The 25,272-nt window shown below is 33.9% G+C and overlaps 3 protein-coding genes across 8 annotated transcripts; 1 reads left to right on the top strand and 2 right to left on the bottom strand.

Annotated features, from left to right (window-relative positions):
* LOC147764375 (fatty acid-binding protein, adipocyte-like) lies at positions 1–3,013 on the bottom strand. Its single transcript, XM_086997876.1, has 4 exons — positions 2,848–3,013; positions 1,376–1,563; positions 803–904; positions 1–354 (listed from the first exon to the last, which is right to left on the bottom strand). The coding sequence occupies exons 1-4, from the start codon at positions 2,924–2,926 to the stop codon at positions 304–306; spliced, it is 420 nt and encodes a 139-aa protein (XP_086854002.1). The 5' UTR covers positions 2,927–3,013; the 3' UTR covers positions 1–303.
* Positions 3,014–5,037: 2,024 nt separating this feature from the next.
* LOC106180649 (threonine synthase-like 2) lies at positions 5,038–14,576 on the bottom strand. Of its 6 annotated transcripts, none has more exons than XM_013564680.2 (11): positions 14,463–14,576; positions 13,513–13,637; positions 12,504–12,615; positions 11,473–11,667; positions 10,970–11,122; positions 8,860–9,011; positions 8,450–8,516; positions 7,499–7,647; positions 7,021–7,146; positions 6,603–6,745; positions 5,038–6,169 (listed from the first exon to the last, which is right to left on the bottom strand). In XM_013564680.2, the coding sequence occupies exons 2-11, from the start codon at positions 13,621–13,623 to the stop codon at positions 5,950–5,952; spliced, it is 1,428 nt and encodes a 475-aa protein (XP_013420134.1). In that variant the 5' UTR covers positions 13,624–13,637; positions 14,463–14,576; the 3' UTR covers positions 5,038–5,949. The 6 variants fall into 6 exon arrangements, with proteins under 6 accessions (XP_013420134.1, XP_013420137.1, XP_013420136.1 ...); XM_013564683.2 differs by having other exon boundaries at positions 13,513–13,651; positions 14,463–14,538; XM_013564682.2 differs by having other exon boundaries at positions 13,513–13,634; positions 14,463–14,538.
* Positions 14,546–24,420, top strand: LOC106180648 (telomeric repeat-binding factor 1). The gene is made up of 10 exons (XM_086997833.1): positions 14,546–14,694; positions 16,858–17,105; positions 17,275–17,358; positions 19,668–19,817; positions 20,015–20,274; positions 20,676–20,772; positions 21,143–21,185; positions 21,923–21,950; positions 22,181–22,242; positions 22,837–24,420. The coding sequence occupies exons 1-10, from the start codon at positions 14,565–14,567 to the stop codon at positions 23,325–23,327; spliced, it is 1,593 nt and encodes a 530-aa protein (XP_086853959.1). The 5' UTR covers positions 14,546–14,564; the 3' UTR covers positions 23,328–24,420.
* The last annotated feature ends 852 nt before the right edge of the window (positions 24,421–25,272 follow it).

The raw sequence follows: 25,272 nt of genomic DNA, 5'->3' as shown, positions 1-25,272 counted from the left end.
TTTGAAAGCTCTTCATCTATTGCCATTTATTCTTGCTTGGTAATAATGACGAACTTTACTATTAGAAATGTACCATCTGTAACATACCATCTTTATTCAAGATAAAAAAACTTCACATACACATTAATTAATCATTTGTTACATTTGGCTGTATCACTATTAAAAGCTCATAATTAGTTTTAAATTGACTAATATTTCAGAATATTAATCATGAATAAACAATTACTGCCCGTGGGAAAGCAGAGTTTGAAGTCAAATAATGTCCTATTATTTCTGATCCGGAACAATAATTTAATTTTCTCTTCATACACGTTTGAATTGTCTTGTTATTGAGACTTCTTTGAGTGTCACAACCTGAAAATAACAAATTAAAGACAGTCGGCTGTAAAAATTATATTGCATTTAAAGTCTCAAAAGAAAGCATGAATGAAAAAAATTGTTAAAAGAAACGCGATTCACGTCTCATGATCGTACTGAGAGTGAGACAGCTGAAATAGTTGCGCTTTTTTTTTTGAAATATACTACTGAGAGGGCGGTGTCCCCTCGCTCATAGCAGTAGCTTCGCTCGCCACGTGTGACTCTCGGACTCCGTGTCTGTATCATCTAATTCTCTTAAAAATGCAAGTGATATTTATGCGTATAAAGTGTCATTTAATCCAATATAATATTTGATTTAGAATTTTCATTTACAGGCAAATACTATTACACATGATAACATACCATTTGGAACACTGACGACTCACGTGTGTGTGTGTGTGTGTGTGTGTGTGTGTGTGTGAGAGAGAGAAAGAGAGAGGGTTACCATGGTCATGACATCTCCTTCCACCGTTCGCCTGTGTACAGTCTTCAAGTCCTCTTGCTCGGAATAGTCCACCAGAGCCCCGTCTTCCAGAGCGTAGGTCATCTGAAGCAAAAGAGACTTCGCTATGCATAAAACAAAATCTGTGTACATGAATAGCATAAACAACAGACACGCTTTGATTTAAGTTACCCTGCATGTTTTATATATACTCCAATATCTCAGTCACAAAATTATCGTTGTCGGCGTTGCTTTACGTTGAAGATAACACATGATTGCGTTTGTTGTCGCAAGTAGTGTACCCTCACCCCAGAACGTTTTTATTCACAATTGTCACAATATCTCATGCATCTTTTTTTCTTTGGTTTTCTTGCTTCTTTGGACTTTGTACACGAGAAACTTGTTAAGGTCGATAAAAGTGTCTTGTTAGCTTTAAAAATCACAAACTGCTGTGTGCAAATACTGATAAACCTGAGAGAAATCTGCAAACTATATAAAGAAAATGAATATTGAATAGTCCTTCAACTTATTAAATAGGACTTTATTCTGGTTTGTCACTTTGAATTCAGTGCGTACCTTTGTTAATTTACCGTCTGGCGGCAAAGCCTTCTCTAGTGGCTCTCCCAGCTTAAAATCGACTTCTGTAGAAATGGGACCAAAAACCGAGCCATGGCTGTACCCGTCTCCTTTTTGAGAGAAAGTGACAGTCTGAATGTTGTCGGCGTCCAATTTCATGTAATAATCAATCTTATCTTGGGGGTATCCTGAAAAAAAAGTGTGCATGTACAAGAAAATATCAAACTAGTTGATATCTATATATTATTGGATACGTGTTAACAGGTTATCTTATGTATTTGATGATGTTTGGTGTATTTCTCAAATATTTGAAAAGAAGAAATTAATGGATCAGCAGCAGAAGTGACTTTAGAGTGCTGTCGAGGTTTCACATAGGTCTAACGCATGTTTTGTTGTGCAGAATCATTTTTGGTTGCCTAAACTGCTTTAAAGGACCAAAATGTAAGATATATTTCAGATCCTGAAATGATAAGTAGACCTACATGAACTTTTAATTACGAAGCAAATGTTGTTTCCCCATATCTCCTTACATCAAAAGACCATCCTACACTTTGACCACAGATTTTGCTCGTTGTCTAAACTTTGATTTTATATACTTTTTAAAGGCCCCTGATATCACATGGAAGGTCCACCTCGTGTGATGTACTAAGTCACTAAATGATACGCATGCGCAAGATATGCGATTGCGAAATCAAACGAGCACTTGATCCGCGTGACAGGTCAAAATTTTCAAAAGTGAGCCCTGAACAGATAATAATACTGTATCAAGAGTTTTTTGTTCGCGACAGAATAACCATTACTATTTTTTCTGGAAAAAAGTTAATATCAATTTATCTATCTTATTTTCTACTGCCTTCCTTCTGCGTCTCTTCCCTCTCATCCCCACCCTAAACCAAGTTATCCCTCTACTTGTCAGCTGAATACGGTACATGTGTGGATGGAGGGGGTGGGGCACGTTGGCTCAAAGTTGATTCTGCGTTGTTCGACAATTTCATATTCAATGAAAAAAGAAAATAATTAATGAAAAGGTAGTGCACGTGCTCTTATATGTGTCTGAATTCATTCTACTTTCCACAAAGAAACCAGCGGTGCACATTAGGGTATGAACATAACGTACATGTACTTTTAAACCAATTGAAAACTCTGGTCGTACTTTTTACTGTAAAATGGCTAGGTTTTAACCGAATTCATGGCAACTTCTAAAAAATGGAAAACAAGAACACTTTGATTTGAATGTCAATCAGAAGCTCCACTTTCATTTTTGTTTAAACAACTATCCATCTCAAGGCTGAGAGCTCTTTCTAAAATAACAAATTCACGACAGTCAATGGCTGTTGCAAGTTCTCACATGCTAATAATATAAATGAATCCTCTTTTTCAATTCCAGTACAAAGGAAGATAATTCAAAGCGTCCCTTGCCTTCGTAGCATAAGCTTATGTTGGGGATTTGAATAAGTTTCTGTTTTTCTTACCCGCAGCTTTCAAGAACCCTTCAACATCCCCCTTGTTTCCTTCGCGGACGTTTTCCCATTTTCCTAAGAATGCTTCCATTTTGAAAATTGACGTGTTGCAGAGGCGTCCGATTGGTACAAAGTGGGCTACTTATCTGTACAATCCTGTTATATTGACCTGAACTTAGTCTAATGACTCATTTGCCCATTTTAATACTAACAGTCAATATTTAACCTTCTAATCTCTGGTTAAAAACTAGGTGATAATAACAGCATGACTGCCGTTGCCTCACAAAAAAAATTGATGCAGTACATTTCCATTGTAATTCCAAGGTCTAATACAAATTTACATGCTCGTTTGTTCTATGCTCTCTCTTGTTTTAATATATTCTGAGCAGAAGGAGATCAATGACAAGCACAATATATATATGCAGGTTGATTGATATTTGGACTGTTTAGGCCGCTTTTTTATTTTTACCAACCTCAAATGAGATTTTACGATTTTACAGTAACTATTTGACTAGGTAATCTAAGTAGTAAACCATTAAAACGATTGATGAGATAACTTAACTGCGACGTCACACATATTTTATGGTTATAAGAACGCTTGAACAAATTTTGCGAGGTTGCAAAAAAGCAAAAAAAAAAAAAAAAAAAAAAAAAAAAAAAAAAAAAAAAAAACTTCATTTAGACATCGGTACAACAGATAAGACATCTTTAACTAATATTAATCTAGCTCAACTTTAGTTTTAAAGGAAGAAGGGGGGAGGTAAATATGCTGATGGGATTACATTTGGTATCATATCTTCGCACACCCGTGGTGTATTAAATTCTCCATTCAAGTCAAGTTATCCCACAATGTTGACTCTCTCTATCACTGATTCTGACAAACATAACAAGCTGTCAAAAGTCCAATGGGGTTCAATTTGCCAAGAGATTAGATAGCAACCATAGTCCATCAGCAAATTACTCATTTAATCATACACGTGCTCCAATCGACCTTTTTTCTTTCTGTGTGCGACCTTCATCAGCAAGATTATCTGTACACATTTCGAATGGGCTCCGAAAATTAACTCCTGTCAACACCATGTGTCCGGACCACGTGCATTTGTACCGCTCCCAGCAAGGAGTGACATCCACGTAAGGGAATAAAGATCATCTGTGATACGAGGACAAACACGTAGCCAATGAACTATATAGCTCATTGCCGTAACCAATTAAAATAATTCTATCAGAAAGTAACAGCATCAGTGCTTCACAGTTCAAGTTTAATATTGTGAAAAACTTCAAAAATTCGACGGAAAATTTTTGAAGTCGGATATGTACTTGGTAAGACGTTTCAAATAATCTAGTCGGTTGATCTTGATTAGTGTAGTGCCATTGGCGAATAAACATAGCAGGAACTAATAACTATATGACTTAATTTTAACGATGGAATTGTGCATATACCCCGTTTTAAATATAAATTCATATTTAAACGTTTTAAGTTGTATGAATCAAAATTATGGAACGAGCTGCCAGGTTGTTTACATAACTTTCAAGTGACGATTTTAAGAAATTTTTTAATACCTGGAAATAGAAGGGTTAAGAAGTAAATGTGCACTGTGTAAGTAGAGAGTATATCTCAATACTTATTGTTTCATATCCTTGTTTTCTCTATCTCCTATATAGTTTGTTTTATTCTTTATATAAATGTCAATGAAAAATCTAGTGTCCTTGACTTACAAACATATAACCAAATGACTTAAACAATTGAAGAATACTTACAACGCAGATAAAAATAATTTTATAAATAACTGGGTACTGATCCATGCCTCCTCACAGACATCTCCATTAGACTTTTAAACCTTTACCCCTGCCATTTATTGTCTATCAGTTGTAACCAATCAAATCAGTAAAAAATATCAAATTAAAATAATAATGACACCAAGCACTAACCATGGCTTTCTGTAATTTTTTATCTTACATGCACTTATAATACGCAACATTGCAGTTTTTAGTTTGAAAACTGTGAACAGAACCATGCACCTGCAAACTAATTGCACAAGCAACTGAAAACTTCTTTAATATTGAGAGAAAATTTCAAATATATTTCAGACATAATCTTTTCTCCAGTAGAAATATATGTGCCATGGATCACTTGACAAAAGTCAGTTAGGGCTGGCTAAAAATAATATTATTAAATTGTTAATGATAACAAAATTAAGCATGTCATTGTAAAAATCACATTTTATTGCATTTAGGGGATATCTTTTGAGCACATTCTGTAATACGGAAATATCCATATTAATTATGATGATGATTGTAAAAAAGAATAAATTATTCTTCTGAGAATGCTTGACATGTCATAATTTACTATATATAAACACAATAATGTATTGCTTCCAAACTAAAACATCTGCATAGGAAAAAAAAATACTTTAAAATGTTTATCTAGTACAACAATAAATGACTTTGTAGGCTAGGGCAGCACATGTAATATTTTACATAATTAAAGGGATAATAACTCTTTGTATGAGATCTATATTTCACAATAAAAACATTGTAAACAACTCATAGAAATAAAATATATTGTTTTACCACAAAAACGGCAGTTATAGCTATTATTCTGATATCTAAACTTGTTATCGGTCCATGTGATCTCCATAGATGGCTATACTCTGCAATAATCTCTTAAGAGATCAATACAAAAAAAGTAACTTTTTAGAAAAAAACAGGGAATAACTTTGGATATAGTAATGGATTCATTAACCAATGGTAAGTATTGAAAAATTGTTGTTTACGCCAGGAAAATTAATTTTTTGGCCAAAACGAACAGTTATAATTAGCATTGGGACTAGCATTACATATTGCAATGTCATGTAAATCTGAATAAGCACAATCACCCTCTCAAAAAATATTGCTTTCAGAAAACAAAAAAATCACAATCAAAACATGTACATATAAAAATTGGAATCAGTTTATGATCTATATTATAATTTCTGTTTAATTTAACCTTGAGACAAATCCTTGCCCACCTCAGAATAAAATCATATAAAATATATAAGTGTTAAAATTATCTTTTTAAAATGTATCTTAGTTTCCACAATCACAGCCATATAGATAACAAAAAGCAATCATAAGCTAATAACTTCTTCTCTTTTGGCTGATCTCCTTAATTTTCTCCTTAAGAATGCCAGTCCAGTCCTCTCCCTTATTCATGTCTATGTACCTGGTTGGTTTGGTTTCCAAGGCAGCTATCTCTGGTGTTGGCTGGGGAGTGAGGCCAGCTAATGTAACTGCCTCTGGGAACTTGGCAGGAGATGCCGTAGCTATGCATACTCTTTTGGGTATCACATCAGAACTGAAATTATTATGGAAGATGTCTCCATGAGCTGTCATCTATATGATTTTGCTTTCCTGTTCTTACATCATTATGTTCTGTGGATTTGGATTAACATTATAAATACCTATTAAAAATTGAATCTCTCTGAAATAAATGTGTATCCAGGTTTTTCACAGAAATTAAATAATAAAAAAATCAAACATTCTGAATCAAATATCCTATATTTGTTATTTAAATATTCTATTTCTCTAACAATTTGATGAGGCTACACATTCCCAAAGCACCTGTATGTTGGTGTATGGTTAGCGATGGTTGACGATAGAGACCTGGTGGGCCAGGATGCTGAACAACAACAAATAATTCCTTCCCTGATTTGATGTTATTGTTTAATTGACTAAGAGACCACCATCATATGTGGACACATTCAATTTGGTGGACAATGGCCACTTACTTGACCAGAGTGTTGTAGTGGTAGGCAGCAGCCACAGCAGTATGTGGACATAACAGATACTGGTTCTCCTTCCAGCAACGTGCCATTGCAGACTTGATCAAATCATCATCAGCAACAAAACTTTTTGTAACAATCTTTTTCATCTAGAAAACAGGACAACGTGTTCAACTGTTAAAGACCTGAGTTGAATTCCATGTGTGTATTTTCATTTTCACCTTTACTGATTCTGTATCTAATAAATGCTTTAATTCAATTTAAAAGATCAAATTGAATCATTTCATTGCATTTATAAAAAAATCAGTTATGAGAGAAAAGAATTTGTTCTATCACAGTCATAATCTTCTTTTCTTCTTTCAAGAAAAATTAGTATCATATTATCTTTAATATGCAAAATACAAAATCAATGCACTGCACTTACTTTTTTGAAAACATCGTCTGGTATAACTGCTTCTCTACCAGCCTCAAAAGTCTCCATTATTTCCTTGACAAGTTTTCCATTACTGTTACTAAGCATGTACAAAATTCTCTGCATATTGTATGGATTCTGAATTTAAATTTTTAATTCTATTTGTAAAAATAATATTGAAAATAAAATGCAATTGCCAGATTTTCCAATTCTCTGGGCCATATTTTACAACCCAACTATTTGGTATAATTTTTCTGTACAAGTATCTCAGAATAGCATTAATTGATATAATCACTTACATGCAAAATTGATATTGAGAGCTTTAATTGGCATTCCTCAAAACAATATAAAATTTTCAATGTCATAGCAAAACAGATGTTAAAACAGACAAGAGAGTAATAATAAATATCACTTCACATCTGGTTCAGAATATGTTACAAATATCACTTCATTTCAATTACAAATCTCACTGTATTCCCAGCTCCTTTACCTGAATATCCATGGCTGGAGCAAGAGAGGGGGTCATTGTGGAAGGCATTTTAAGCTTTCCCTCTGTACATATATGATACATGATATCATTTCTATTGACTGTTACTGTTATCTCTATAGGAAGGCCCATAAACCATGCGAGGCAGCCAGCTGAAATAGGAATGAAAACAGTCAACAGTACTTCTAAGTGGATAATAAAAGTCTGCTGATTGGAAAAAAGAGGATGATGACTAATGTACCACAAGTAATATGAATGAAAGTAATAATATAAATAAATGAAAGAAAAAATGCCAGCTAAATCTGAAATAATGCACAGCCTAACTACTACTATCTACACATAAGGCTGCAATGAAGACAAATACCTACTAAAATCACATAAAAGAAATATAATTTTTGAAACATCAATCTCAAAAGTACCCTTCTCAAATTTGATGTCTTTTAGTCCAATTTATATACATGCATGTATATCTGAACCATGTTGGAACAAAGTAGATATCCAGATATCCTTAGAACAACATGGCAACCTATAAGTAGATTCATGCTATGAGCCACAAAGAATTTTAATTCCAGAATGCTTAAAGCAACATTATAAAAATTCATTTGGTAACAAAAAGATATCAGCTCTTCCATCAGCAACACAGACAGTTATAGTTGATTCAGCTTCCACAACAGTTTAATTTTATGGAAAATAATGAGTTTTACTTCAATTTAAAGCAGACAGTGCTAAATAAACAAATTGCATGAAGTCAAGTGTATATCTAATGAAAATTGTTTCCACAAACAACCATCATTTTGTACTTTCATGTGGAACACTGTCCCAATAATCACAATTAACAAACTCTCTTCTATCTCAACTGAAACACTATAAAACTTCCTGTCCTTTTCGACTTTTTCATACTATAAAAACTAAAACATCATTTGCCATTTAACTGGTGACATTCTCAAATCTGACCTGTGATGTTGCCACAGCCTCCTGTAGGGACAGCTATTTCCACTGTATCATCACAACCTGGGCACAGCTGTGGAGAGAACAGAAGAAAATCTTGTATGCATAACATCTGGCATCACATCACTGCACATCAAACCTATGGTACATTACATATAAAATATTTATTATATGACTATGGAATGTATTGAGTTCAAAAAAGTGAATTTGACTTTCACCTATTTAAACTTAATGTAATGCTGTTTGTTGTTTGATCAACTATTTTACTCTGCAATATCTATTATAGTATCTGCACCCTTTTTTTGGACAAGCATTTATTTAAAATATTTATCTGAAATACTTTTAAAGTATACTCTAGAGAACTTTATTGGATGGAAGGATCAGACAAAGTGTGGAAGATTGGATTTGTGCCTTACTTGGAAATATGCATAGAAATAATGAGCAATCTGCACCATGATGCGGCACCAGTTGATTGAGTTGACACTACACAGATTATTTTCTTGGGCAAAGGCTGCATCGGTGAAACAGTTTTTCAAAGGTTCATCTATTTCATCTGATGTGCCATCAACTGAAAGGGAGATATTTACATGTGTGCACGATTTTGTTTTACAAATTCTCTAAACTTGAGATAGTTTTCAGTTGTAGCCCAGTAGGAATTATTTATAACCATCCCCTGACTAGTAGATAGGCTGCATAATTAGCTGACAAGATTTACAGATAAAAACAATCTGCCTTTTAATAATAAATGAACTTGTCAGTTTTGAATGTACTTCATGAAATACATCAATTTTTTAAAGATATAAAACAAGTAAATTCTGTGTTATCATAAAGCAAATTGTTTAAATGGCTGACATTATACCCGACTTAAAACCATGTGATAATTTAAGCATTCATACAATATGACCTGCCAAAGAATTGAAATCCAAAATTATCCAAGCAGATTACTTATTAGAGGCTAAGAAGCCATTAAAAAGAAAAAAATCTAATGAAAAAAAATCTATATTAATAAATCATTGCCAACCAGCAATTCATCTAATTCTCCTTCAAAACAAAAATAATACAAGTTTGAGTCCTGGATGGACTTCCTGCTGCACCTTTTCTCCAGGCCATGGTCTTACACACCCTTGGGCAGGAACACCTGCCACACCCACTCCTTTGATCTGCCAGAGTATATTACATAATCCAAAGGCACTGTGCATAAATTTCACTACATCTACTGGCATCTGCTCATGGTGCTACTAGTTAATTTTTGAAAAAAAATACATGATTTATAACCTGCATCTCGATCTACACATGGTAACAACTACCTTGAGGTCACATATAAATCTTGATGTAAACATAATATATAAAGGCACAGTCTGTTACCACTACTGACGCATGCACCAGCACACATACACCAGCACACATACACCAGCAGGAAGTGTTTATAATAAGTACAAAGCTAGATAAAAGAGGCCCTGGAGAGGAAACACTGAGATGAAAACTGGATAAAAATGCTGAAATCAGTACACAAAGAGAAAACTGGAGAGACATATCCAGTGACGTCAGCCCATCTCTCTGTAGGAGATGGACACGGAAAGAACTGGACACTGGCCACACAACTGCTTGTGCTGCTCTCTGTGTTTATAGCTGGGATGACTCTTGAGCTTATTTTACTGGAACCTTTGCTCATTCCTAACATTCTGTCTGTCACTGTGCGAATTGAATTGAACAGCAATGAATCTGCAAACATCAGTGATGTGAAAATGGAATCAAATGGGATTTTCATATATTTGATCAAAAAAAAAGCATTGAGGAACAATATGTCTCTGACTGCCATGAATGTAAGTGATCCAGCTGAAACCCAGTTACTGGTGTCCAAACCCAATCATTTATGGGAAGGCACTGCAGAAAAGGAAGCAAAGATGGCCAAGTTCATTAAAACCGGTCTGCATCTAAGAAAGACTGCCACTAACCAGGACAAAAGTCAACTCAAAAATATATCTGAAGACAATCCCTTTCGTTTTGACACTCCAGTTACACCCTTGCCTAGGAGTATGGAAATATTTGCTTCACTTTATAAAGAGGTGAAAACAGACAAGACAGACAAATAACTAACCAGATTTTAAGTATAGCCATTTGTAAAATGAATTTAAAAGACATCACATGAGCTGCGCCGGTGATCTACATGTACATCAAAATATGTTTTTCCTAAAGGAAATGGTATGAAAAATGACAAATGCTATCAAAACTTTCTGTTCATCTCTATGTTTTCAATCAACATCACAGCATCTGTGGTCAAATTTACCATAATTATACTGCACCAGTATTGTCATTATATAAATTAATCATATAAATACATATCACTGTTTCTGTGTACAAATTCTAAGATACACCTGCAGGTAGAGGAGTTCAAAAAGTAGAGAAGTCAATATTTCTTTCATTTTTTGTGGATATAAAGAAACAATTAATTTTCCAAAGATGAAGAAATGCTGGGGATGGAAAATACTGTGTACATGTTTGTTATCCACACAATAAACAGCTGACCTCTGTACACGTGAACGTTATCCTCAATTACAGTAGTCATCTGCAGCTCCTGTATACGGGTACATCTCCCCTTTGGCAGCATGACCACTATATCCACTGCTTCCAGACCCCTCATTGCTTCAATGGCAGCACTACCTGTATCTCCAGAGGTGCCTTCAGACAGAAAAAAAAAATAACACTGGGATAAATGCACAGACATGATGTCACATTTCTGTTGATTGCCTAATTTGGCTTTTTATTCATCTGCAATATAAAGATTTATATGTTCAGCCATTAACCTTTTGGCAAATAATTTACAAGTTCCTATCTTCATTTTGAAAGGAACTCAAAGTTATATTAGGAAGTGAAAACTGGTTTAGGAATTAATATATTTTGGACAGGAAATTACTGTTATACTCAGTTGATTTTTGGAAAATTATTTAAATTTCAAAGAGAAATCTTTTTTTTACTATACAAAGGAAAGGGCTAAAGCTCATTGTATGCCTTGGGAAGTTTAAACTTACCGACAAGCACAACCATGTGTCTTTCCTTCTTCTTCAAAAAGTAGTTGAAAAACTGCCCAACACAAGACATGGCCAAATCTTTAAATGCAAGTGTTGTGCCATGAAAAAGTTCAAGGATATTTAAACCATTTTTTAGCTTGGCAATGTTTACAACATCAGGGTGTGTAAACCTGCTAAATGCTTTGTCTATTAAACCTGAAACAATGAAAAATACATGTTAATGTCGTGAAAGCACATCTGGTGCAGACATATTGAAAAGCAGTATTTTGGTGAAACATCTTTTTTTGGGGAAGTTGTGAAATTGTCACTTTAAATTTAAATTGAACCACTGCCTAGTCACTATATAACTATTTACTGTGACACTTATTTGTAGGTTTCAGAGAAAGCCAGGAAATAACTGCTGAACCACAACTAAGGTCAATTTGTAGAATCAGAAGAAGGAATGGCAGGGAATGTTTTAAAAGTCACATAAACTACCAAAAGCATGTAGTGCATATGCATGATGTAAAGGAACATTATTAATTATATGACATATTGTAAGAAAAATGTACATAGGTGTATCCAGTCATATAACATTCAAGTTCAGGGTCACATAATAGCACATGAAATCCATGGCACTTCTTTTGAGATTTATAATTTAACTTTAAAAGGACACTCAGCACCCACCCACTTATACACACACACACATGCCCACAATAATGAATTATTCATCACTGCAATTATAAATCAAAGACTTCAAAAAGAAACTGGATGGTTTTGAGATTAACCACATTTCTTTAGATGTTACTAGTAATTTTTTCTTGGAAGCCTAACTAAAACATTTTACATAAATATTACATTATTTTTCATATTATTTGACATTCTTTTTGGTACCTTTCAATGACATGTGATTCAAACAAACTGAAATCCACACTTAAATAATGTCTGGATCTCAATCTAGGACCCACGTATAGGCATAAAATAAAAACAATTACTACTATCACAGCAATTAACCCGTAATTTAATTTGATGTAATAAATGATATTCCATACTGCTTTGGTCCTCTCTTGGTACCTCCTCTTCAGGTACAAACAATGCTACCACCTCTTTTACCAGCTCTGTATAGGATAACTTTGACCAATGCCTGATTTGATCTGAAGTTACCTAGAAAACACAACTTAAAGGTAAAGCAAGCAAAATTGTTTGTACCATAATAATGAAGTTTTGTATCAGGGTTTTCTTGGGAACACCTGCCTACTTTGCACTTACAATATTGCAATCACACACATTATTGATAACAAAGACTTTATTACCTCTGCCAAGGAGTATGTTTTCACCCCTGTTTGTCTGTCTGTTTGTTTGACTGTCTGTCATCAACATAACTCAAAAAGTTATAGACTGATATTGATGCAATTTTCAGGAACTGTCAGAAGAGGGCCAAGGAGGAATAGATTAGTTTTTTGTGGTGATCTGGATCAATAATCAACCAATAATCAATAATCAAAAATCAATCATCAACATAACTCCAAAAGTTACAGACCGATTTTGAAGAAATTTTCAGGGTAGGTCAGAAATGGGTTAACTTAGAAGTGATTAGTTTTTGGTGGTGATCCGGATCAATAATCAATCAATAATCAATAATAATCAAAAATTGCTGCCTTGGCTATGATCTGTGCTCTCGGAGTGCTTTTCTAGTTATAATCATCAAAATGTCTTCATCCATAAATTTCATAATATGTGTAATAGGTTATAGACAGAAAATATTGCTATACTAAATCAGAGGAACATTAAAATTGAATTGAGTTACTGTACAATAGTATCTTGATCTTTGAGAGAATGAAAAGTGTTATAAATTTACTCTTCTTCAGCTGTAAAACTTACAATTACTTACATATTAATGAGATTTAACTTTCTATCACAAAATTTTCCCTTAACTTCCATCTATGCATCTACCCCATTACACCTCATGAAGAATATACCTTGTCAGGAATATATTACTTAACACATTACTTAGACAATGCAATGTACAGATTGACCAATAGTAAAAATAGAAATATCTACCTTTGGAATTTCATCTGGCATTAACATCCCTCCATCACTTGTGAATCCAGAGAACAGGGCCTCCTCAAATGTGAAGTCATTGATCTGGCCTCTTGAACTGTTGTACCTCATATTGGTATATGCTGCTACAGATTAAAGGCTATATAGACATTAAGGATGACACATATGCAAGTAGTAAAGTAAACAAAAAATCCAAAGAAACCGATTCAATGATGTCCAGATTGATTTATGTATGTTTATTGAACATTGACATTCTGAATTTTATTTCCATGAAGAAGGCATATGTGTTATAAATCCTAAAGCCCATTCTCATAGACACCAATGGTCTACGTGGACCCACCCATGCGGGGACTCTTGCTAATTGCTATTAGCATAGCTGAATGATACACCTTCTCAATCTGCAATCTACCCTCCTTCTTCATTAGCGTATTTTCAAAACATTGTTTAAACTTTTTGCTACGATTCACCTATGAAGCGCTTTTCTAAACACAATTAAATTGGTTCCTGCAAATTGCAAAATGCATAGCAAATCAGTTTCAAGTTTAGTATTGATATAATGATTAAATCCACTAATAATAAAAATAACTCTACAATCTTCAATCTACCTTCATATGGCAATAAGAGACCTTCCCCACAGATATTTAGGTCGACCTATCCCCCTGGGGAGTCTCACTAGATTGCTGTCAGCTTAACAGGCTTAAATGTCTGTCCCGCCTACTAAAAGCTGTTAGGGGGTAATTAACTTTGGTGCGCGCTCTGCTCCCGGAAGCCGACAGCAATTTAGTGTGAAATCCCTAAAATTTAACGTTTTTTAAAACTTAAAAGTATAAGGAAACTTGAAGAAACCTTGCTGGCTTGTATTAATCATTTTCAAATTTATTTCTCAGCATAAATCATTAAGTTGAAAGCCCGTGAAAACATCTGAATTGCACTTAAACAAGTAAACTTACATTGAATCGGCGTAACAATAAATCAGCTGTACATCAACCTTTGACCTAGGCTACATTAGTTCGGGATCTCGTCAGCAGCGAGATTTTGGAATCAAAAAGAAAATGGCGGATAATTTGGAAGTGATGTCAATGATAAACAGATGGTTGCTCGATTTTGTATGTTACTCTGCTTGGCAAGAATTTATTACACAAGGTCGTATAGATATATCAGCATCTAGGGATTTTATTCAAGGTAATTTGAGGACAGTAATAATAGTGTTTTATTCATGTACACAACCGATTTAACTTAAAACTAAAAGTTAAAATCAAATAGATAGGTATATCAGAAAAATTTTCAAACTGATCAGAAAATTAAAATACTTATATCATCTGAAAGGTAATGCAAAAACCGGATGAAATCATTTGGAATTTTTTAAATATTCCTACAAGCAACAAAGATATTGAAGTTTTTTAACTGCAAAAATCCACCAAAAGTGTCCACACTTCTCAGCTCAAAACCTGTGCCCACTGACCAGCAGTGATCACTCAGGCGCAGCAGAGCACCCTGTGTGTCTTTGTGTGCTCAGCCTATTGTCTGGCTCACATAGCCTGTGACTAATCAGGGCAGAGCTATTTCCCTGTGGTAATTTTCACATCATGTAATATTGCGGATTAAATTAACTATACTTCGCAACCTTCAAATTTCATGATTTTTCTACATAATATAGCAAATTTCATAAACTTTGCTGGATATAAATTTCAAAAAGATGATACCAGCACTTACCTGAAATTTTTTAGCATTTTGTAGAGGCAAAACTTAAAACAAGCAGAACCGAAACTTGTCAAAGACTGCAACATGGGAAAATCATGTGACCGGATTTTACTCTTTGATTTACAACTTATTTAGTTAATGGCTTGTATTAGTTTTTTTACGCAGCGCTAAAAGAGAGATTTAAAAAAGGGGTTCCATAGGCGAACTGTCAGCAGGCCGACTTCAGTTTAACACTTCACTGCCCGTGGACAGTTACGACTGTAGCGCCCCTAGCGGATTGTGATCTACCTAAAATAGACCATCGTTAAGTTTACTAAATCATTACACCCCCCCCCCCCCCAACACACACACACACACATAGGCACACGCATACACACAAATTATAAGACACTGGGTGACGTTTTCTGGTTAAAGAGCTTGGAAGCTTGTTGAAGGGGTGAAATATTGATATATTACTTACTGTCGTATTCCACCAAGAGCTTAGATGCTTGTTGAGATTGATTTAATGAATCACTGTGACAGTGTTGTCTTAAATTGATTAACTGTTACGTGAGTGTACATTTGATAAAGATCAAAAGGAACTGACATACCACAAATGTGATTTTGAGCTACAACTCTTGACAGTCTGATTGAGGCAATTGATGTTTATTTTATAAATTATGACCTGCTCAGGGGCGGATTTAGGCCGTCTTCTGGGTCTTCCAGAAGACGGTCAGATTTTCAAGTTTACATTGACGGGTATCCAATTTTTAATGTTGGAAGATGGTCAAAATTGGAGGATGAATCAACAAAGATAATTTGGAAGACTGTCAGTATATAGCTCTGGATCCGCCCCTGCTGCTGGTGTGTTATGTATGAATGCATTAATATTTAAAATTTATGTATGATATTTGATTCAGTGTGTCTATTACGGTATACTGCCTAAATTGCACAATACACTGCAATACAGAGCAGTTCACTGGAAAAAATAAGTCCAGTTGCAATTTAACAGAAGAAACAATCATTACCAACAAAACATATTAGTAGCAAGGATTTTCCCAGCGAACTGTCAAGTTGTCATTTAGATAGCCAAACCACTGAGCAGCCTTTATTTGCAAAGAAGGCTGGACAGCTTATGGATTTTTGGAGAAGTATGACGGCTTTCTAGGCATACTTGAACTGCCTGAAATTTGGTAGGAAATAACAGGTGGTAATTTTGGACGCCTGTACTCCCAATCCTAGGAAAAGCCCTGATTACTAAATAATTTATATCATTGATATCACTTAAATAATCTGTGAAACTTGTATATCGTCAGGTCGGTTGCCATGTTAGCAAGTGGCTCTTCTTGGACAGTATTATTGCCAAAAAGAGCCACTCGCCTACATGGCAACCGATCCAACGATAATCAAATCATGCTGATTTATAAAGTTGTATCTACAATGTTAATTACCTCTTAATATATTTCACTTTTATATCACCCTGTTGTGATTGAAATAACCATTTCCCGTGTTTACTTGTGATTGGACTGTTTTTTTTTCCAAGTGTATTGCGCTGTGTTATGCTACATTGCACAATTTATACAACCTATTTGATACCATATCATCATATGGATGTGCTGGGCAGTGAAGATATTGATTAAATTTTTATGCAATTTGTTTTTTAAGGTATCTTGGGCAAGTGTAGTAATGCCAGTAAAACAACACTACACAGTTCTAAGATTAGATTGATTGTCCTTTTGTGCAAATTGTCTGATGGCCAAGAATATGACACCCAGTACAATGACAACCAAGAAGACCAAAAAACTGTGTTGGAATATGCGTTGGTTGCCTTCAACAAATTGCTGTCTTCTCTTCAGCTGTCAGATGGGAAAAAGAAAAGTTCTGAGAGAATAGTAGATCTTATAAGCTTGCAGGTAATGTTTCATCTGTTCACTTATCTGTTTTGTTCATCGTAGCCAAAATATTTAATTGCATCCAAAATATACTAATAAACATGATGAACCTGATTGAATTTAAATTAAAAGTTGTGTTTAGAAATGATTAGACCTTCATGTTCATATTTGCCATCATTTTTTCATTCAGGCTGTATTTGTGTGTTGCCGAGACAACAACTTTGATCTTGCCAAAGCTGTGTACAAAAGATTATGGAAAAATGTCAAATGCTCAGTAGGTTACCACAATAATAATAACAATAAACAATAGACAAAAATATTAAGTAGTGGATTGACTATTTGTAACTCATACACACACACATGCACGCACTAAATCATTTGCTTTTTATGTACAGACACAGATGTGTCTGTACATATAGCCATCATCTGCGTCTGTCGTCGCCGTCGTCGCTGTCGCCGTCGTCACCGTCGCCGTCGCCGTGCACTTTTACCGATAACACGATAAGTGGAAAACCATTTTACCTTTTGACTTGAAACTTGCAGAACTGATGAATATTCATAATACGCAGGTCAAGTTCGAAAATCAGCATGATCGGGTCACTTTTAGGGAATTTATGCTGTTTTTTCACTTTTTTCAGCATATATGCAGCACCGATAACACGATAAGTGGAAAACCATTTTACCTTTTGACTTGAAACTTACAAAACTGATGAATATTCATAATATGCAGGTCAAGTTCGAAAATCAGCATGATCGGGTCACTTTTAGGTAATTTATGCTGTTTTTTCACTTTTTTCAGCATGTATGCAGCACCGATAACACGATAAGTGGAAAACCATTTTACCTTTTGATTTGAAACTTACAGAACTGATGAATATTCATAATACGCAGGTCAAGTTCGAAAATCAGCATGATCGGGTCACTTTTAGGGAATTTATTCTGTTTTTTCACTTTTTTCAGCATATATGCAGCACCGATAACACGATAAGTGGAAAACCATTTTACCTTTTGACTTGAAACTTACAGAACTGATGAATATTCATAATACGCAGGTCAAGTTCGAAAATCATCATGATCAGGTCACTTTTAGGTAATTTATGCTGTTTTTTCACTATTTTCAATATAAATGAAACACTGATAACACAATATAAGAAAAACGGATTGGCCAATTGTAATTATACTCACAGGAGTGGTCAATCTTACTAAAACGCAGGTTGAGTTCGAAAATAAGCATAATCGGGCCATTACTTAAGAAGTTATACTGTTTTTTCACATTTCCTCAGATTCAATTATTAGGCATGTTAACAGTCTCATTATTTAACTAATAAGATGCCTAAAAGTGTTTGTTTGATATTTCCTGCATCTTTACAACATTGTTAGTTGATTATGTAAAAAACATGGTAAACTTGTTATCATGTATTGTGTAATAAAATGTCAAAAATGGAAATAAACTCATATCATTGCAGTTTGTCAGATTCAATCATCCACTATGTTCAGAATCTCAGAATGGAGGAAATTGGACATTTAACACTGTTCTATTGATACTTTTCCCATCTCATCAATTTTCTTAGTTGGACATATAAAAATGGCAGTAAAATGTTTATTTTGTTTTATGTTAAAAAAGTGTTAAAAATGGAAATAAACCCATTTCAGAGCAGTGCTGTCTTGTTTACATTTTGGCATTATCAAGGCGTGACTTTGAAGTTCCATGGGCCTGAAGACCTTTGCTAGTCACATTTTCTGAATATCTGTGATACAAATATTTTATAATTAAAAATTGATGGTCATTAAGCTGTTAAACATTATGTAATATTGCATCAAAATTTGAAGAAACCCCCATTTTGGGCACTGCTTCCATGATGACCATTTAAGGAAAATCATGTCACTTACTGTTTTCAAACTTACAGGATAGAAACATGGGACTAAAATACAGCTTCAGTAGGCAATGCAGTCTGTTTTTTTTTTTTTTTTTTTTTTTTGCAGTTAAACAGTTTTTTGTGAAAATTTAATTTTTCACATATTGGCATTTTCAAGGTGTGACTTTAAAGTTCCATGATCTTGAAGACTTTTGCTTGTCACATTTTCTGAATGTCCATGTTACTAATATTTTATTAATAACATTTGATTGTCATTATGCTGTTAAACATTATGTAATGTTGCATCAAAATTTGAAGAAACCCCTATTTTGGGCACTGCTCCTATGATGACCATTTAAGGGAAATCATGTCACTTACTGTTCTCAAACTTACAGGAAAGAAACATGGGTCTAACATACAGCTTCAATAGGCAACGCAGTCTGTTTGGTAAATTTTTCTGGCAATTTTACAGTTTTTTGTGAAAATTTAATTTTTCACTTATTTGCATCTTTATTTTCTGTTCTTTGTCTGTACATTTGACAGCTTTGCTGCCTTGTTTGTTTTTACAGCTAAGCTATTAATGTATGTAGACATGCAGATGCATTTTTCAAGTAGTTACTTCTAGATGTGTTCATTTTGTGCAGTTTTGTAAGATTATTCAGTAAGTAAAAGAAAGAAATGTGATTTCAGTATTGTAATTGGTCTCAATAAGCAACTTTATTTTCAGTCTCACAAAGCAGAAATAGATGCAGTCCTGCTTTCAAAAGATGTAGAAAATAAAATCTTAAGGAAGCATAGCTATGAATCCCTATTAGAAAATGTGCAAACATTTCTACAGCCCATTGTTGACAGCTTTAAAACCCCATTTATCATCAGTGTAAGTGTTTGATTTTATTAAGCCTGATAATGAATATTTTGCTGTTTTTTCTACAAATAAATTTACCTTAAATCTCTGGATATTGTTTGCAAAATCTGTAGTGACTGAAATCTATATTTATTCTTAGGACATTTGAAATCAAAATACTTTTCATTTTCCTCACTATCAGTATATTATAAGCACCAATTTTTTTTTAGATGGCCAAACAAGTTCTTGAAAACAAAAAGAAGTATTTTCCTTCATCTGAAAGTGATGAAGATCACAATGTAAACTCACCCAGGACTCAGTTAATGTCAAAGAAACGGAAGACGGACACTAATATAGAAACTAGGGATGAGTATTTCTCTTCCCTAGGACTTGTCAATAGTGCAGCAGGTGGTGAAACTGCTGCTAAGAAAAGGAGAATCAACAGTGCAGCCGTTGACCTGGCCATTGATGTGACAAGATACCAGACTGTGTATGTACTGTTAAGAGTGATTTGTGCATGCATTCATGCATGTTTTGCAATACTTGAATAATAGGTTCATGTGATAAATATGATTAACACTAACAACATTCACTCAATGGGCTAATGTATGATGATGTTATAGGAAACTCTTTCCCAAAACTGTGTGTATTACAGCATTCTTTTCTCACTTATCTCATCCCAGATTCTTTTAATTGCTGGCATGCTTGATTACATAATGTAATATTGGATGTTCAGATGCTACATTTACATCATAATTATATAGGCATAGCATTTCCTAGTAAAGTTTGATCATCACTGTTCATGTTTTAACTGACAATTTCCTTTATAAATGTAAAAGGCAATTTAATCATTCTGGATGATAATCCGTCAGTTCTGTTACTGTTTTTCAGGGTCATTGAACCAGATTATCTTAAACCTGAGGGCAATCCTATAAACAAAGTCATACAAGGACTAGAGAATAAACTAGAGGACATCAGAAAATGCATGGTGAGAAAGTTTTGGGTTGTTGTTGATTTTATTTTTATGAAAACTGCATGTTGAAACATTGCATTACTACCTTCTGTCTTCAGTGTGTTTTTATTCTCTTGAATTGAAGATCACAAGCTGAGTGCAGTGATTTAGGACTGTGCTTTGTAGTCAGAACACCATGATGAACTTAATTAAGAAAGTTTTTTCTCTGTAAGTTTTTTATTTCTGGATGAAAGATTGCTCCCTGCTGAATGATGTTTCTCTGTTTTTAGGAAAGATTGCCAGTTTTTCTCATTGTAAAAATAAAGTTGCTGTGGAATATTTTCATGAAGTAAAGGGAATTACAAATTCAATGACGTTTGTAATAAAGATGTCATCTTTATTTCAGCGGCCATCTGAACAACATGGCCCTGGAGGTGTATCCAATGGTGGTAGGTGTATGTGTGAGACATATATGTTGTTTAGGGGTGGAAGAAAAGGGTGGTGATAGTAAAGTAGTGCATATAGTTGGCCGTTGTTTGCTGCTAATCATCACAATTTTTTCAAAACTTGCTTCCTTTGAAATAATGCTTGTCAGGTACAAAATATATAAGTTAGTAAAATGAATGAAAGGCTAGAGCTGGGATTTGTGTGAAACCAGAGATTACTGACTATAAACTGGGTATGAAAATTAAGAATTGTTAAAGGGATAATAACTGTTTGTTTTGGCCAAAAAATAAATTTTCCTGGAGTTAACAACAATTTTTCCATTTTACCAAGGGTCCATTTCTTCCATTTCAAAGTAAGTTAGTCCCTGTTTTTTTTTTTTTTTTTTTTTTTTTTTTTTTTTTTTTTTTTTTTTTTTTTTGTAATAATCTCTTAAGAGATTATTACAGAGAATAGCCATCTATGGAGGTGGTCTGATGACAAGTTCAGATATCAGAATAATAGCTACAACTGCCGTTTTTGTGGTAAAACAGAATATATTATATTTCTATGAGTTGTTTATAATGTTTTTATTGTGAAATATAGATCTCATACAAAGAGTTATTGTCCCTTTAAGCGCTGAAAGACAGATTGATGTATGACTTGGTTAATAACAGTACAGTACACAGGAGGTAGTATATAAGACCAAAGATTTTTATGTTTAAAAATAACTCCTTTGAAAATGTCAGCTATTTTTTTTCAGGGGACCAAATGCCAAGTCCTGAAAAGAGGTAAAAAATTGCTTCTCATTTGTGATGCTACCTCATATTTTCACAAAAGATGTACTTGTTTATTAGTAGTAGTAGTAGTATCTGTAATGTGCAAAAATGTGATTATGATAAGTGGTCAGGGTAATACACTGTTTTGCAGTGGTAGTCTGACTGGCAGTATATTTTTGATAACTTATATAACTTTGGATTTTAAATTACTTGAAACTATTATTTATTTCTATTTATTACAGAAAATGCCCCCCAAAAATAACCAAGCTAGTCCTAAATGAGTTTGGAGATGCAGAAACTACTCGTAAGTACATGTTGTGTTGACAATCCTTTTTTTTTTCCATGGTGAGTTTCGGGCATTATTGTTCCCAAAAGAGCAAAAAGGTGAGTGATCGTATGGAGAATGTGAATTATTAGAGCCTGCCCTCAAACTTTCGTTAGATGCTTGATTTATATTGTTTATCAAACACCACTTGCAAAATGTTTTTTTTTTAAGGATATATATTTGATTTTTAAAGTTATGATGGTACATTAACAACAATTCTTCACCTTCTGATGTTAATATATTTTTGTTGCTCTTGTGGTACCAGCATCAATAATGTCATAGTATGACATTATTGACATTATCAGTATTATATTTTATTTTTAAAATTATGATGGTACATTAACAACAATTCTTCACCTTCTGATGTTAATATATTTTGTTGCTCTTGTGGTACCTGCATCAATAATGTCGTAGTATGACAATGGCATTATGGGTTCAAATTAAGTTAAATATGTATTGTTTCATTTAAAATGCTTAATACTTTAACTTAAATCAAGTATTTTGAGTTCTGGGGGGACTTAAAAAAAGTAGAAAGAAATTGAAGGCATTACAAATACTGCTGTTTATTTTTAGCTGAGAGCAAGCTGTGCAAACTAGGACAAAGCCCAAGAGTGGACCGAAATCTGGCACCACCCAGGTCTCCAAGCAATGTGTCAGTCACCTCTACATCTTCAATACGTTTAAAGCAGCCATGGATGGCAGCAGAGGTACAGAGTCTGATTAAAGGTGTGGAACAATTTGGAATAGGCCAGTGGGCAGTTATTAGGGAAAAATTTGATTTACAATCACGAACAAATGTACAGTTAAAAGACAAATGGCGCAACCTGATATTGAACAATGAAGTAGACATTTCTCAGTTTTCTAAAAGTGGGTATGATAAGAAGCCATTTACTGCAAAAGAAGAAGCATGTTTGTGGGATGGAGTGAAAAAGTTTGGCAGACAGTGGCAGGTCATTAAGGAACAATATCCTGATCTGAGAGACAGATCTATAGCAGCATTGCTTGCCAAATACAATACGATGAATAGAAAACGATGGCACAACCATTCTGTTGATGAAAAATAACTTAAAAAGAAAAGAAAAGCTCAGCTTGGGTGGATCAGCTGGTATTAGTGTAAATAAGTTTTGCCTGATATCTCAGTAGGGATGAAAAAAGATGATGACAATTTTTAGCAATTTTAGATATAGCCATCACCTCTGTCTGTTGCCGCTGCTGTGCCTGCTGTGCACTGTCAGTGATAAGTTGACAAATGAAAAACAGTTTGATCTTTTGTCTTCTAACTTACAGAACTGATGAATATTTTTGAAATACAGGTTAAGCTGGAAGGTCAGCATGATCAAACAAAATTTCCAAAAGTTATCCTTTTTTTTTTTTTTTTTTTTTTTTTTTTTTTTTTTTTTTTTGGCAGCATATTTTTAAAGTAAATGTTAAATGTCTCCCAAATGGAAGGAATTATTGGAAATCTCAAAGTCATATGGGGATTTCAAATATGATCTTGTATTTGACCTTATTTCAAGTTCAAATGGTCCAAAATTTTGTGGAAATTTAAATTTTCTGTAGAAAAATATTTCTTTGAGGTGATTTGCTTTGATATTATGGTGAAAAGTTACTCTTGGGGTTTCCTTTTCCGAGTTTGGGGTCAATGACAATTGGTGTAATTTTATAGGAGAAGCAGCCTTTAGATGCAAAAACTGAAAACTCTCAGTTATTCCAGAATCATAAAAGCTAGAGAGCACTTAATTGTTGCATTTTTTAGAGCTTGTCAAATGCAACACTGGAAGCCCTATGTCAGTTACATATCCTTAATGTTTGTTTTACCTGTTGCGAAATTGGATGTTGAATTGCTGTTAATTACCATGTAAAATTGCATTAAAGTTGACAAAAATAACTTATCATGTCTGTACATTTTTAAATGTTAAAACAGCTTTACCACTTCTTTAAAATACGGGCATAAGAATAGAAGCATTTCCAGTGAGATAAATAACCATTTTTGGTCTTTTACCAATATATCAAGTTGTAATACTTCTCATTGTATTGTATTGTTTTCTACTTAATGTGTTCAAGCTCGGGTCTGTAGAGAATGACAAGAATGCATTAACTAATTATCAAAAAGTTCAAGATATTTGAATCTGTATTAATAAACCATTTCTAAGAGTATCTGGGATTTTGTTTTTTCATCAAAGATATATAATGTTACGTAAGTCTTCTAATAGTAAATGCCTTTCATATTACATCAACCTAGCTGATACCTGTCACAACAACCATTGAACCATGATAAGAGATGCAATAAAAATAAAAACCAACCTTTCTTCCCTGCCTTCATGTGCAAAAAGAATTATCAACAATCATTTTACATTAATATATATTTATAATAATACATTAAAAAAATAATAAAAGAGAATAACGAGAATGAGTGGGAATTCAACCCTCTTTGCTGTGGTAGGCAGCCAAAGAGGTTAAGATTGGACAAGCAAATCCTGCTATCTGATGTGGTGTTATTGACAATATATGATACCTGTCAGGCGTGTGGAAGCTTTACGGAAATTGCCAAAGGCTTGAAAATGCCTTCAGAATATACTTTTAACAGTTATTATCAAATTCAAACTACTACCACTATCTTCCAACTGCCCTAAGGTATTGCTAATCTTGCAGGTAGCAGAAAAAGGCTTTATAACTGCACATTCTTCAAATTTTGGTCATAAATTTAACTTACTTGTGTTCTATCCAGTCTGTAAAGCACAGTAAGCAGGACGTGCCTGTGTAAATACAATTTTTCAAGAAATAATGTAATATGATATTTCTCCAATTTATTCCATTTCATTTTCTGGTATTTCTTAAATATACCCTTTTTGAAACATTGTTTGACACAAGTTCCAAGGCTCCTAACAATGTGAGTGATTCCCACTCTAGAGCTATAATGATAGAACTATAATTTTATTTACCACTACACTTCATGCCATACGAACATTTAAGCAAATGCAGCTTGTGTAGGGAAGCGTTTTAGCAATG

Source organism: Lingula anatina, chromosome 1 (assembly GCF_051362555.1).
Source record: "Lingula anatina isolate TDL-2025a chromosome 1, LinAna3.0, whole genome shotgun sequence".
Taxonomy (NCBI): Eukaryota; Metazoa; Brachiopoda; class Lingulata; order Lingulida; family Lingulidae; genus Lingula; species Lingula anatina.
Note: the sequence above shows the minus strand (reverse complement) of the source record. Positions and strands in the feature narration are given on the sequence as shown.